The 15,661-nt window shown below is 37.1% G+C and overlaps 1 protein-coding gene across 1 annotated transcript; it reads left to right on the top strand.

The window, feature by feature from the left end:
- The first annotated feature begins 1,426 nt into the window (after nt 1–1,426).
- LOC137387233 (baculoviral IAP repeat-containing protein 7-like) lies at nt 1,427–3,202 on the top strand. The gene has a single exon (XM_068073573.1). The coding sequence runs from the start codon at nt 1,427–1,429 to the stop codon at nt 3,200–3,202; it is 1,776 nt and encodes a 591-aa protein (XP_067929674.1).
- The last annotated feature ends 12,459 nt before the right edge of the window (nt 3,203–15,661 follow it).

Genomic DNA, 15,661 nt, shown 5'->3' with positions numbered 1-15,661 from the left:
TGAAATATATTGATTTAATTAGGCAAGTCTAATCGATGTGATTATGAGAAGTAACAACTAGTATGTCTATAAAGGTATTATGAAACTAAAGCATACAAAGTGAAGTCATGATAATCTTATGTTGAACTGGTTGTACTACAGCTGGTAGTAGAACTAAAATCACAGTCAAGTGTCCATAAGTAGTGAGATCTATGTTCCAATCATATGGCATCACTAGAATTAGGTAGAGAGCAGCATATTTAGTTGACATTGTGTACAATTAAATCACTCTCTCTGAATACCATATTAAAAGTATGTAATTGACCTAGTCAAGCACTTACAGTAAGTACTCTATCCTCTATCCATGCAAGTAAGAGATTGCATCAGTATTGCAATCACACCAGTCAGCAAGATTATTATCAATATAGACTTTCTGAGCAATCATCAAGCCTGGTTTATTGGCTTTGAGTAGAATAGTGGGAGTTCCTTTTAACTGATGCATTGGAAAATCCCACTAGGCAATAACACTCAACGCCGGGCAGCGAAATTTTTTTTCCCAAACATGTTTACATGCGGCAGTAAAATTTTGGCTCCTGATTGGTTTTAGTAATTGAGTTTTAGTAAACAAAACCTACATCATTACATTAGAAATCAATAGTTATAATTAGAAAGGAACACAAAATTCCAAAATTTTATTCAAAATGGCTTAAATTAATGAGTTTAAAGTGAGCGCCTCTTACGTTTTACCAGCACTTTTTGAATGATAACATAATTTTTACTATGTCATTTAGAATTTTGTGTTCCTTTCTAATTATAACTATTGATTTTTAATGTAATGATATAGGTTTTGATTACTAAAACTCAATTACTAAAACCAATCAGGAGCCAAGATTTTACTGCCGTATGTAAACCTGTTTGGAAAAAAGTATTTCACCGCCGGGCAAGCATAGGCTTGTCAAATGCTGATTCTGCATTGCTCAACATTCCATATAAAAAGCAACTAAAAAGATATATGGATGCAGATGTGAGGAGCGTTGTGATAAAGCAGCAGGCTTGGAGAAACTGTCCTAAATACACTCTCAGGCAGTCAGGTATCTGTTCTGACTGCGGTAAAAGGAAAGTAAACTAGCTAGTGCACTAATCAACATACTGAGCACAGCTTTACACAGAAATAAGGAAGAACTAATGTTGATGGCAAGATGGGTTTACCTAGCCAAAACAGAAGTGAAGCACTCATATCAAGAGCTGCTAGATACAGCAGTTTATAGCTTAGCTCTTATTGGTTAATTGTATTCATAGCCACCTTCCTTCGATTGCTATCGTTTTACAAAACGAGAAACTCTCAAATATCTTTTTATTTTAGAGAATTTCTATAGCAGAAGTTGATTGATGTGACAAACTTCAAGCATAATAACTGTTTACCACTTTTCTTTGCAGGTTTGAAGCGATGCATTCAGACCTTCTCTTTCACAGACATAGGTTGGACATAAAAAAGATGAATGGACTTATCTTCGTGTCTATGCTCTTCATGTGTCACCCAACAACTTCTGCAGAAATGCTTCCCATAATGAATAAGTTGAAAACATATACGATGAATTCCAACTTCCCAAATTGTCATCCTTCGAGTTTTCAGGAGAACCTACTCTTGTTTCTATTGCTGATCATGCTGAGTGGATTATGCATCGCTGCCGTCTTCCTGATAAGAATTAGAGCCAAGAAAGAGTTTCATAACTACAAACTGACTACGGTCAAACAGCTACGGCCTCCATCACTTGGTAGAAAACCTGGAGGATGCTTGATGTTTAATGATGAACATATAGCAAAGATTCGAAGCCTGAAAGATGATAATTGGATAAAGAAAACTTGTTTATGGATCTATCCGGTTGCCCAGTATCCAGAGAACCACAATCCAGTTATACCGCTAACTCTACAGAAAGAACTTGACCAGAAAAACCCCAAAGAATACCTTACTTACATTAAAAATGATCTGACAACAGAAGAGCGAGAATCATTAATGGTTGATGAAGGAGAAAGGAGAAGAACATTCCAGACACGATGGCCACATGATGGAACACTATCAGGAGCCAAAATGGCTGAAGCTGGATTTTACTACCTTGGAGAAAGAGACCAAGTTCAGTGTGTATTTTGTAGAGGGAGGCTCCATAACTGGTCACAGCAGGAAGTTCCTATGACTGAGCATGCTCGACTTTTTAACTTTTGTCGATTTGTCAAAGGATTAAACTGTGGGAATCGAGAATATCGATCAAAAAAAATGGAGAGTGAAAACATGACCAATATAACAGTGTTTGGTAATCTTACACCCACTGGGGAAAGACGATGGCAAGAAAGTGGTACTGACAGCGGCCCATTAGGAATTTGTACCAATCGAGCGGCCGTTATAAAATATGCTCCCGATTCTGCGAGATTGAGAACTTTCCAGAGGTGGCCAGCCAGCAGCCCCCTCACTGGAGAGCAAATTTGTGAAGCAGGATTTTATTATACAGGCTTTGGGGACCAGGTTCGGTGCTTCTACTGCTTAGGAGGGATCAAAGGATGGACAACTCACGATAAACCATGGGAGGAGCATGCTCGTTGGTTTCCTGACTGTTCTTATATGCTAAACAAAAAAGGGACAGCATATGTTGATCTGATTCACCAAAGGACTCCGGACAACAAGAAATGTACAACGAAAACAAAGTTGCAGAAACGAGTTGAGTGGAAGAAAAAAGCTGTTATATCTGAACAAGAGGCGATGCCAGAGATTTGTGAAAAACTGGGGCATGATCGACAGACAATCGGTAAAGCTCTGGCCAATAACAACAACCACTTTGAAAGTATAAAAGACATGGTGAATGCTGTGCATGCATTGGAAGATGCTGGCGAAGAACCAATAAGGCAGGGTGAAATACCTCCAACATCTGTGGCTGCATCACATCCTCTTCAAGAACATAATCCGCCTGCACAACAGCCAGCAAATCAACAGATAGGACAACTCCAACAAAGTGAGCGACAGACTAAACATAAAGCCGGTTGTAGACTTTGTGAACTAAAGACTACTAACTTTGTACCAGCTACTAATGTTGGACTTCCATGCGGACATCTTATTTACTGTGACTCATGCAAAACTGATGAGTCAAAAAAGAGTGTAATTCAGCATTTAAAATGCCCGTTTTCTGGCTGCAACTCACCTCTTGCAGGGACTATCAAAGTATTCTTTGCTTGAAATCTGACAATGTGTAAGCTAGTATATCCTTTGCTTTTCTAAAATAGGTTTGCTTTTCTTTACTTGTTTATTTATTAAAAGGTGCGTAAAAGGTGAAAGCTACTTCATGCAATAATGCCAGTTATTATTTTAAATGCTCTCTTACCTTTCACTTTATATTTATCAATATATTTATTTATATATTCTTTACTATTATAAATTAAGAGCTTTTATATTTGTGTCAATATATTTTATGTCGTCTTGCATTACAAAGCATTTTATTTCTTGGGTAGTGAATGTTTAAAAGGCAAGTATAAAAGGTCCAGAGTTAATCATCGCAAAGAACTAAATGTATGTGGTAATACGAGGCAGCTATGCAAAGTGCAATCTGACAAATAGCTACAAGGTAATTATTATAATACTGCCGAATCAACAGCCAATAATATTCAAAAACCCAACAGGCGCTATTTCTCTAAGCCATGCAAGTTGGCACACAAATAAAAATGCTGTTTGTGTTACCTTTAGTGATATCCTTAAGCATCTCTCTAGCATACCTCCTCATGTTCTACACCTGCTAATTAGAAGCTGTTAGACCCAGTAAAATAAGTAACATTTGGTGGAACTACTTCCAGTCTTGTCAGTAAATAAGAGAATTTGTTGCACAAGTGTGAATATAGTGGTCTTGATAAAAAAAACAAGCAAATACAAAGAGTACATTTTGGTACAATAGACTTAACATGAGGTTTTTTTATTACAGAAAGTCTGATGACTCCAACCAGACCACCTCAATAAGAGTGCCTAATTTCTGTTGAACTAACTAGCTGGGCATTGTAATCAATCAATCAATCAATCAATATCTGACATCAATTTCAACAGAGATCACTGGGTTCGCTATTAAAAATAGACACCTAAAAATAACTTAAGTTATATGAAAGAAAACTAAAAGCTCCAGTAGATCATAGATTATACAATGTAGGTATTTGTTTGCGTGATCGTGCAATAGCTCAGGCATGTCTCAGCCCTTCATGGCAGTGTATAGCGCTTGCTTCTTTCCTTTATTGAATTCTGACACTCACTTCTGTTTATCAACAATCGTAGTCAATCATTACATCACTAGTTCCGTCATTAAGTATGCGTAGATAGCTTTGGTAAACTTTGGATAGCTGCATACTTGAGCGCTAATTGATTAGTCATGCCCAACTGATGATGAGTCAGTATTACAATTGGATTTTCCAAAAGAATCACCATAGGATTTTGGAATTTCTAAGCAATGCTCAATTGTGCGCGCTCATGCAACAAGTTGAATGTGAAGGAATGTCAAGGAAGGTGGAAGTTTCTAAAACAACATGTAACCGGGACAGAGGTACATCAAGGTATAATGATTTTCTTTAAGTATATCAAGGATATCGTGAAACAGTGTATCTCAATGGTGAATCATGACTTGAAAAGTCAGGGCTGCCATAGATCAGATGAAAGAAAGTTCATTCATCTTGAATTATTCTAAATTACACAATTTAATTAGTGTCAGATAAAAACTACTTATTTGAACAAAGCCACGAGCTGATCGCCTATTTTTTGTAACAATATATATAAAAAGCATATCCTTAGTTTAGTTCTATAACTGGCATTGCTAAGAAATGGTCCATTCTTTCCACATACCGCTTCTTTACCCACAACATCGACCCACTGACAAGATCATTTTTGCCGCATCTAGATGAAGCCTCTTCACAGTGACCTAAGTTGTACAGACAACTTCGCAATGCTAAAAAAAGAGGTATAGCAAGAATGTACATGTTTTGTTATACAGTAAACAGTCTTCTTGCAAAAAGGTTTGTGTTTAAAAAACACTAATGAATAGTTTGAAGATGATATATGCTATCAGCACGATTTAACATACAAACATAATACTGCAAATGTACATATGTACATTCAATGTCTATTAGAGTTTTCCTTGCAGCATATGAACCGTCACCTCAGTGTGTGTGTTTTATTTCATCAATTAGTAGAAATATAACATTAAGCAAAAATAAAGATATAGTTATAATACTGATTAAGTTGAACAAGATAAAGAAGCTTAGTTTATATTGTTAAGGGGTGATGATTCCCACATGCGCAGTAGCACTGTATAACTAACCATGCTTATAGTATAAAAGCAGTGTAAGTTAACAAATACTTCCTATACCATTACTATGTAAGGTGAATTAAGCAGAATCATAGAAATATAAATTATACCAGATAGTACATAAGCATAATATCGATCAATGTATAACTATTGGGTGATTAGCTCACGCAATCGGCCACCTACAATACGTAAGGGAGACAAATACGAGTGCCCTTTATGAAAACATGCAGGTACAACAGTTAATTAGTGGTACGACCAGAATATTTTATGTTGTTATATGTTGTCAAGGCACTTTGATTTGCATATTCACGCTTGCCAAGTCAATTGGCATGCATAGCAGCCATTTGTATATGTTCCTTGTGATGGCAAAGCTCTCAATTTTCACTGCCATTTGTACATGTTTATTGTGATGGCACAACTCTCAATTTCTTCAGGTATGTAGGTTAGACCTGTATACTGTCATTGGTTTGATTTAGTAATAGATGTTTGCTTTATTTGCGATGGCCACAGTCTATAGATGATGGAGACAGCTTCTTCGAAATACAAAAGGTGATCGGGTTAAAAAACTTATCACCTTGCAGTCGCAGCGATAAAATACATAATAACTGTTTATTTGCTTTATACCAAATGAGCCCTCAGGATTCTCTCAGGGTAAGTGGTAATGTCCAAACCCTCTATCTTGCCCTTACTCACTCACTTAAAATGAGTGCACTTGCACTCACTGTCACTTCTTTCTCACTTGCTCTTACTCTCAAAATTTGGCAGCTCCCCCAGCCGTAATATCTCTGCATGGGTGTTTTTGGTATGCTGGCACCAATCAATCACATGAGTAAACTACTGACATAAATATCTATACCAGCCTTTTCCTCCTTTTTACTAATAATAGGCTTTCACAAATTCTGTAATCTTTAGACACATAATTATTTGTTTCAATATTATTATTTAAACTTGCTAAAGCCTAGACTTGTCCTTGTCACAAATTATGGCTGACAAATATAGTAATATAATAATATAATGTTGCAATACGGCTGAAAGCGTGAAACTTCCAAATATAGTGGAGTTATAACTAACCACAATATTTTCTTTTTTCCAGCTATTTGAAGTTTTATGCTTTAACATGCATTTTTCAGGCTGGTTAAATTTTTGAGAGACAACTCCTTGTGAGCATACAACTTCATCAAAACTGAATTTGAAAACAATGTGATCTAATAAAACGCATTGCATTCGCATGGAGTCAATAATTACTCCATGCAATAAAAGTGAACAGGAAAAAATAATTCAGTTCTATTGGCAGAGAGTTGCATTATCCTGCAAGCCAATGCTGTCTAGCACCAATATTAGCAATTTTTTACTCTTGTAACACGTTCAAAAGAATATGCACTATGTAGTCATGCAATACCAGTTTTCACAGCAAAACAGGATGATTAATAGCCTAGTAGAAATGACTTTTTTTAGGGTGTAGGGAGTGGCTGTGTGAATGTTTTTTTCTGAAATATGGTAATAACAGCGATCAATGAAAAATATGTAGATCTACACAATTTTTAAAAAACCGTCAAAAGCCAGTACGCTTGCTGATGCTGGATTAGTCAAATATTTTTGTGAATGAAAACAGAATTTGTACACATCTATGCTACTAGATTAATTAGCTTCATTGTGCTACAGAATCTATCCCAACTAGTAAAAAACGGGCTAGACTCATGGAGAGAGGGAGGACATCCGGTAGAAAATAGCGGTCATCTTTTACACAGACAGCTGTTGTGTGAAATTCTGTCTTCACACAACATTAGCAACCTGTACTAGGCAAGGCTGCTAATCTAAGACCAGCAATATCTGAATAGCCCAGTATTCTTTTTCGGGTGTTCACTCTACAGAGACAGGTGTAAGTCACCTTTGAGCTAGCTGTGTCTTTAGTTAGTAAAACACTGCTAAAAGCAAGCTAGTGGTAGCATAGAGTTATCACTCTAGGGGGGAGATTACTCTATGGGTAGTAGCAATGCAGTGCAATAAGAGTTTTGCTCTCCATTAGTCATCAAAGAGTTTTTAGAAAGAATCATTTCCATTAAATCCAACTTTATTTTATTACGTTTTTTGTTCAAATTGTAAAAAGATTGTCTCTGATGGAACATACACTGTGGTTAATAATTACTGAATTGAGTCTACCCCAAACAAGTGAGCAACCACACAATGATAACCTTCCTCAATTAATACACTTTGTGTTTCATGGCGCAGAGCCGTGTAGGAGAGAGTTACAAAACCAATAGACGTGTATATAAAGCATGCTAGTTTCTAAACAAGCAGGCCGCACTCACTATTTTTATATAATATGTAAAGAGAGACCCCCAACCTTAACAAACAAAAGTGGCCCCCATTTGCACTAGCATTAAAATTGATTGCTGTATTATACACCATTTGAAAGAGCACAAAACTCCCAACAAGACAATTTTATTATTTAAGAGAAGATAACCTTTTTAAAGCTCAAGTCAAAGCATGAGTCTTACATAAATTGGCATATAGCTCAAATTTTAATAGGTTTGTATTTATATCCAGTAGTTGGTTTGGTTTCCTAAAGAAATTATATGATTTGATGTCTATGTAAAAACCCTAGATGCTGCTAAACGGTCAACAGATATAACAACATAGCGGCTGACAGCATTATTCGTTTCAATACAGTATGTGGATGCCTTTTCTTTAGCTGTCTGTTTCACAAGCTCGCAAGGTACTTATCAGCTCAAGCAAGAGCACAGCAGCAATTGCAATAAAATCATTACCTCAAAAAGTTTTGAGCATGTATACCAATACAATTTAATTACAAAAAAACAATGGACAAAAACATACAGCTCAGAGTTCGAAATACAAATACAAAACTGCTTCCCTTACATAACTGCATTTTTCACGTACCACTAAACATAGACATTTAAGAAGGTTTTTTCACATATGGTAAGCAATCTTACGCATTGAGTTGAAATTGAAATAATAAAAGCGATACTGCTTACAAATGTCAGCCATTAAGCGTATTGATTATGCAAAACTGAACTCAGGTCAGCAGTTACAAATATTAAGAATGTCTGCTTGTAATTAGATAAAATTATAATTTAAGTAGCAGTAAAGATCAAAAACAGAGCAAGAGTCAAATATGTAATTCTATTAAATAGGTCAAGGCTGTTAAATAGGTCAAAGATGCACTTGCAACATTGGGTCCATGTCAACACATAGATATAATAATATATTGCCACCATATTAAAAAGAAAAATACAGTATTGCGCAAAAGAAAGTACAAACATAGAGCCAGTTATAAAAAGAAAATTCTGATTAGAAGGTTGCGTTTCGGTTTTGCTCCTTAACACAAGCCTTAGGTTAGGAGTTGGCGAGTGACACTAATTAGTTAATTGGAAGAAGGTACAGAGTTTTTACTGCAAATTGCAGAAAAAAGATTATCTTTGTAGTTTTGTGTCAGCTATGTCGTTAACAGGGACGGCAGCTTCCCAGAATCTTTGAGTGATTAACAGAGATTCAAAACAGCAGTTGTAGAGAGCTGTACACCTGCCTGCACTGGCTTCCGTGTCGTTTTCTGTTGGACAGTCAATGGGAAAAATGGTTGAGGGTAGCCAGCGCAGAAGCATACATCTCAGGGCTGTTTGTGGACAGACACATTAGATGATGGCGACTGCTCATCAAATCAAACTACTTGCCAACAGCTAAGACAAACCCCACAGTGGTCAGATATGACACAGGTCGTTTCTCCTTCTCGGCGAGATGTTGCAGGTCTGCACCAACTGAATTACTAAATACATGCCAACATATTCATCGTTCTAAAGCGGTTGCTGTTAGTCAGAGCGCTAATCTTCAGGTTAGGTGTCCATTTAAGATTCCTGGAATCTATTGAGGTCATCGACGTGACCTATTTCCACCGTATTTGTAGGGAGATGATGTTTGTTGACTGTGGCAGCAGAGAGTGTTATTGTCCTGTGGTTGAGGAAAACATTGGCAAGGTTTTTGATGACATCAGCCATGAACTCGGTAGCACTGTCTCCAATCAGTGCGGAGGTAACTAGACGGTCTAGACTGTACATCTTGCTGATGATTCCAAACTGTCTCTATATACATGAACTCAGGTGACCAGGACTCGTATGTGAGGTGATTGCTATTTAATCCCAGCCCTGGCCCAATTTCTTTAGCAACAATATCTATAATGGTGAGTTACTAAGGCAAAAGAAATTGGGCCAGGGCTGGGATTAAATAGCAATCACCTCACATACGAGTCCTGGTCACCTGAGTTCATGTATATAGAGACAGTTTGGAATCATCAGCAAGATGTACAGTCTTAATATATTGTGACACAGCTAGAGACTAAGTTGAACCAACTGCTTTGTGAATAAAATAGCCACAGTTGGTATCATCATCACTGCAGACTATGCACTTTAATTCTTTCACGTTTACTTGGATGTGATTTTGCAGTCATAGCCAAAAGATGGAAGCAGGTTGGGTATCACTTCATTGGTCGCCCAATGTCAGTGCAAAGCCTGAAATTCACCATTATAGATCTTATTTCAGGCTTTGCACTGACATTGAGTGACCAATGAAGTGATACCCAACCTGCTTCCATCTTTTGGCTATGACTGCAAAATCACATCCAAGTAAACGTGAAAGAATTAAAGTGCATAGTCTGCAGTGATGATGATACCAACTGTGGCTATTTTATTCACAAAGCAGTTGGTTCAACTTAGTCTCTAGCTGTGTCACAATATATTAACATCATGTCAGATAATAAATACAATGTATATGAAAATCAATAAAGAAAAAATTATCCATAAGTTTTGCATTCGTCCTATTAGAACTGTATTAAAATTTGGAATAAATGGATTTGCGCTCAATAAAACCTAAGTGATATGTGTAGTCTATCACCCCTCTCTAGTTCATGAACAGCCCTTGGATTCTGAGAAAGGCATAAAAATCTTGTACATAGGTATATAAGCCAACAATAGAAAAAAACAAAAACGTCTTAACCAAACAACTTAAATGTATGGCGCCTTACAGTGCCTCGCCTTGTGTGTTCACAACTCGAGTTGTACAACTCGAGTTGCCGTGTTGTACAACTCGGCCTGGGTTTTTGATGAACTCGAGTTGTGTTACGCAAAACTAACACGGGTTCGTAAAGAAAGCAAAGTGAGTAATTGGGGTGTCTCATTTACAGAAATTTAATAATAATAATTTAAATATGTATACATATTTAAATTATATATATTGGCGAGATTTGCGCATATTCATTTATATAAATATAAAGAGACAAAAACAATTGTAGAATGTAAAAAGCAAACTAAAAAACAATCTATATGAGAGCCTAGCAGCGAAATTTTTTCCCAAACAGGTTTACATACGGCAGTAAAATTTTGGCTCATGATTAGCTTTAGTAATTGAGTTTTAGGAATCAAAACCTACATCATTACATTGAAAGTCAATAGTTATAATTAGAGAGGAACACAAAATTCCAACATTGTATTCAAAATGGCTTAAATTAATGAGTTTTAAGTGAGCCCCTCTTACGTTTTAACAGCACTTTTTGAATGATAACATCAGTTTTGCTACGTTATTTAGAATTTTGTGTTCCTTTCTAATTAAAACTATTGATTTCTAATGTGATGATGTAAGATTTGGTTACTAAAACTCAATTACTAAAGCCAATCATGAGCCAAAATTTTACTGCCGTATGTAAACCTGTTTGGGAAAAAGAAATTCGCAGCCAGCCGGGCAACTTCTTTTTCAAATAAAAAAAGAGTCATCTCTCTAGAATCTGACAAGAAACTGAATGAACACCGAAAATGAACATAGAAATTATTTCAACGGCGTTTATTGATGCACCAAAATAAATTCCATATAGCTAGAGAAAATGAAACGATGAGATGTTCTCAAGCCGAGTTGTTGAACTTGAGTTGCTGTTGAAAGAACTCGGCTTGGGTTTTGATGAACTCGAGTTGTGCAACTCGAGTTGTACAACTCGAGTTATATTTACAAACTTGAGTTGTACAACTTGAGTTGTGCAACTCGAGTTGTACAACTCGAGTTGCAAACTCGGCACAGTATAATTTTAATAATTCGCTATTAGTTCTAGTTTTACAGTACATACATAGTTTAATTTCTATTAGCTAATGGGTGCCTATCGATGTACCATTGTTAATATAACCAGATCTACGGTTATGCTACCGTAATACCAATATATTGCACCTTACTTTTGAAAAGTCGCGTTGCGTGTTCACAACTCGAGTTGTGCAACTCGAGTTGTGAACGCGCAACGCGAGGCACTTAAGGCGCCATATAAATGCCAATAGATGCATAAAGCTGCTGTCTCCATTACATCTACGAACTAAATCATTATACATGTACTTCATTTATCAAAAGGCATTTTCTTGCTGACCAGCTTGAAGGCCAATTCATGAGTGGCCTCCCTTGAGTGGCCTTCTCTGAGTGGCCTTCTCTGAGTGGCCTCCTCTGATGGCCTGGCAGCATTATCTGGCCCAGAACTTTCTTGCTGTTAGGTTCAGTTCCATCTCATCAAAGGTGAGACAACAGAGCTTGTCAACAACCCCAGTAGACACAACTTGAAGGCACCAAAAGTCTCACAATATTCATAGTAAGACCCGAGGCATAAAACACCTAAATATATAAACCTCTTATGGTTTATTAGAGTGATCTCCCTTGATGGCTGGGTATATTTTAACAAACAACATGAGATAGGAGCTAACACCTGCAGTTTCATGTCCCCAATAAACATAAAAATTTTGCAACTTATTGCCAGGGACAGCTACAGCCATATGCATTCCTAGGTGTTTCAGTCATAAAAAATGCTTCAGTTTCTATATTTATGATAGTAAGTGTTGCTTGGCAAACACTTCTAGGTCTCGAAAACATAAAATACAAATACATTTGAGCTCAAACATTCAAGCCGTGAGTGCAGCACACCAAAAGAAGTTTATATGTTGCACTCGCTGTTGTAGAGTTTGTATGGAAGGGAGAGGAAAGCCCATGGCTAACAACCCTGCGTAGCCTGTTGTTCCGTATTCAAAGTGTATCTTCAATGACTTCTTAACAGTGTCCAGCTCCTAAATAAGACCGCGAGTGGAGCGTCCAAATAATGCTGATAGCTGGTAATTGTTAAATAACGCGCATCTTTTGCCCGTGCTGTCTAGGCTTAGCTTCAACAGCCCTTCTCTCTTTCTGCGACTGAAACGAAAAAAAAAACATACTATGAATGCAACCCAAGCATCAAGCAAACCGAATTACTGTAAGATATACAGTACAGAAGTACATGTAAGATTTAACAGACAAAAACGCCACTCACTAACAATTAGACCAATGTGAGCAAGAACGTTATCAAAGAAAAATGGCAGTGTGTATATATAGTGTATATAATTACCTGATTTAGTCTCTGCTGGAAGTCAATAACCTTGCGTTTGAGTTGGTCAATTTCCGAACCACTTGGCTCATAGACTAGACCTAGAAAGATACATCAGGATAAGGATAAACATAAGAAATAGATATTAAGATTCAAAATAACAACCTATAATATTCAATTCCTCCGCTTTCACTCAAGCCCTCAGCTCCTCCTCTCGTGTTGGCTAGGCACACAGACTACCTGACATGAATTGATCACCAGTCATGCCTCCCATCAATATAATGAAGACTTGGACCCTAGAGGCTAAGCCAGTGTCTAAATAGATAATCTTACCCTGTAAAAACTATGGAGAGACCCGCATTCTTGACCATGCGTTCAGCTGGCTGTGGGAAAAAAAGGTAATCAATGTTTAAGGATGAATTTGAAACGTTTAATGAAAAAATGTCACAGCTGTTTGTATTTTGCTGTCTCAATCAGTCACAGGAAAAGGAAGTGTTAGCTGTTTGGTAATACGTCAGCCCTATCACATGTTTCAAGTTGCATTAAAATAAGGTTGACTTACAAAGAAATTCACATTACAGTTATTTGGTATCAAAAGATTCATCATGTCTTACTCTGCTGTGTTGTAGGTGCAAAATATGTAAAAATGTGATTAAAAGCTCTTAAAAGCTCAAAAACGAAAAGTCGCCGTAGATTGGAATCTCTTTATTTCTCTGACGTAGTCATGAAATTTGGTTATCGTCTTGTCACGTGATGTTCTCACGTGAATTGAAAGGGCAATAAAAAGCTCAATATGAAACTTATCGCAGCACTAGTTTATGACAAACACTTCGGGTTTTACCGAAGACCCCGTATCAAATATAGATGCTCGCTACTTTACAGTTTTGTTCTGCAGCACTTTTCGATTATCACAAATGACCAACAGGTTCGTCATGATTATCAGACAATGATATGTACTCCTTCAAGCTAAGGCTAAAAAATTAAACGAATTTTTACGGTAAGTTATAAGATATCACTGCTAAAAGTGACAGCATTGAAATGACGATAAAATAGACGCGTAAGATCAATAGACATGGTTTTATTGAATGCGTAAAGTATATTTGTGAAATATTTCGATGAATAGGGTTGCATGAAAGTGTAAACAGAAACCATCTCCCACAACCACGTCATATTTGAGCCGTTTTGGAAAGAGAATCCAAACTACGGCGAACTCGTGTGGCTGCTATTAACTGTTCGTTTTTGAGCCTTTAAGAGCTTGTAATCACATTCCCACATATTTTGCTCCTACAACACAACAGAGTAAGACACGGTGAATCTTTTGATACCAAATAACTGTAATGTAAATTTTGTTGCAAGTCAACCTTTCTAAGGTACAACACGTACTAGTGTTAACTGTGATGATAACGGCGATATATTACAAACACAGATTAATCACATAAAATACTACTACTACGTGCATACTGTACGTCACTATCTACCACATGCTCAGCAGTTACACACTTGAAATACTTACCAGTTTGTTTAATTGGCTTCATGTAAAAACATGTAGAACATGGCAATAAAACTGTAGACAATATGAAGAAATCTTTTCTTACAGGTCAAAACAAAACATGAAATATGATTAAAGTTGCACCAAGACTCACCAAACTGCGCAACTCTACTAGTCTAAAAAAATGAAAACAGCTAGTCGCAGGTAAAACAAGTGTGTCTGCTGTTTGTCTTCCATGGCCTTGTTCCTCTTGGCTGTCTCTGCTTTAGAGGATGGTCTCTTGTTCCTCTTGGCTGTCTCTGCCTTGGGGCATGGTCTCTTGTGAGGTAATGCAATAGGAATAACACTAGTTTTCAATCGTCTCTTCCCACTCTTAATCAGTGTAAACCATTGCTTCTCACAACATTTCCAGTTATCGAATCAAATGCAAGAGTCTCTATTAGGCCAGTGAGCAGTAGCACCATATTATTGTAGACCTAAGGCTATGTAGGAGTCTCTATTTCTCTATTAGGCCGGTGAGCGGTAGCACAGTATTATTGTAGACCTAAGGCTGCTGCTTCTTCTTAAAACATATGTTGACATGAGTCATGGCGTGATCACTGTGGTGGTTAAGACTTCTTCTGTCTAATCAACTATTCTCCCAAGTCAATCACAATTAGGTAAGTCATTGTTTTTCATAAATTCGTCCTCCGACCTTAAACAACAACTCGCTAGCTGTGGTCACTGCTGCATGTAGCAGAAGACAAGCAGAATTATTATTATTATGAAAAAGGAACCCAGCTCACAGAGTAAAACTGCATTGCCTGGCCCTAGACGTTCAGGAGCTCTTGAGTTGCCGCTTGTGTTCAACCCGTTGACATGTTGAACCCGAGCCAATCTCAAGGAGCTGGCTTGACAAAATTTAAAAAAACTTGAATCTGGCTTCAGATCAGTTTGTGCACATAACTGTTTAGCACTTATCTATTGTTACAAACAAATCGCAATCCAAATCACTAAGTCTATGATTCAACAAGCACTGGAAATTATTTTGGAGCCTGTTCTTATTTAGAAAGGCTTTAGCACGTTAAATTGATTGGAAAACCCATTACATGTCTGGTATATGGTTGAAATTTTTTTTCATTTATTACAGGTGTTGTTGTGTCTAAATTATTGATCTTTTTGGCTATAAACAAGTAAATCATTAAGGGCAAGATCTAAGCATTCCATGAAAGCTCAAAAAGCAAATGGCTTTGTTTGGAAACTTTTATATTTGTTTCCGGTTGTGGTCATGCAGCTTTCTTCTACACTGCGCTAGTGCGGCGATGGGCAAGTTATCGTTGTCCAATAAAAGTACTCGCACAAACTGAGATCTTGCTAGCCACAGAGAACTCGGAGCGCTCTCTTCTTTGCGGAAATTTCAATAATTGGAATTCGGGCTATTAGCCTTACTTAGCTGACTGTTCTAGTCGCACGTGCTACTTCGATTAACCCCCTTCTATGGCT

This window comes from Watersipora subatra, chromosome 2 (genome assembly GCF_963576615.1).
Source record: "Watersipora subatra chromosome 2, tzWatSuba1.1, whole genome shotgun sequence".
Lineage (NCBI taxonomy): Eukaryota > Metazoa > Bryozoa > Gymnolaemata > Cheilostomatida > Watersiporidae > Watersipora > Watersipora subatra.
The sequence above is the reverse complement of the archived record's forward strand: the minus strand, read 5'-3'. Positions and strand labels throughout refer to the sequence as shown.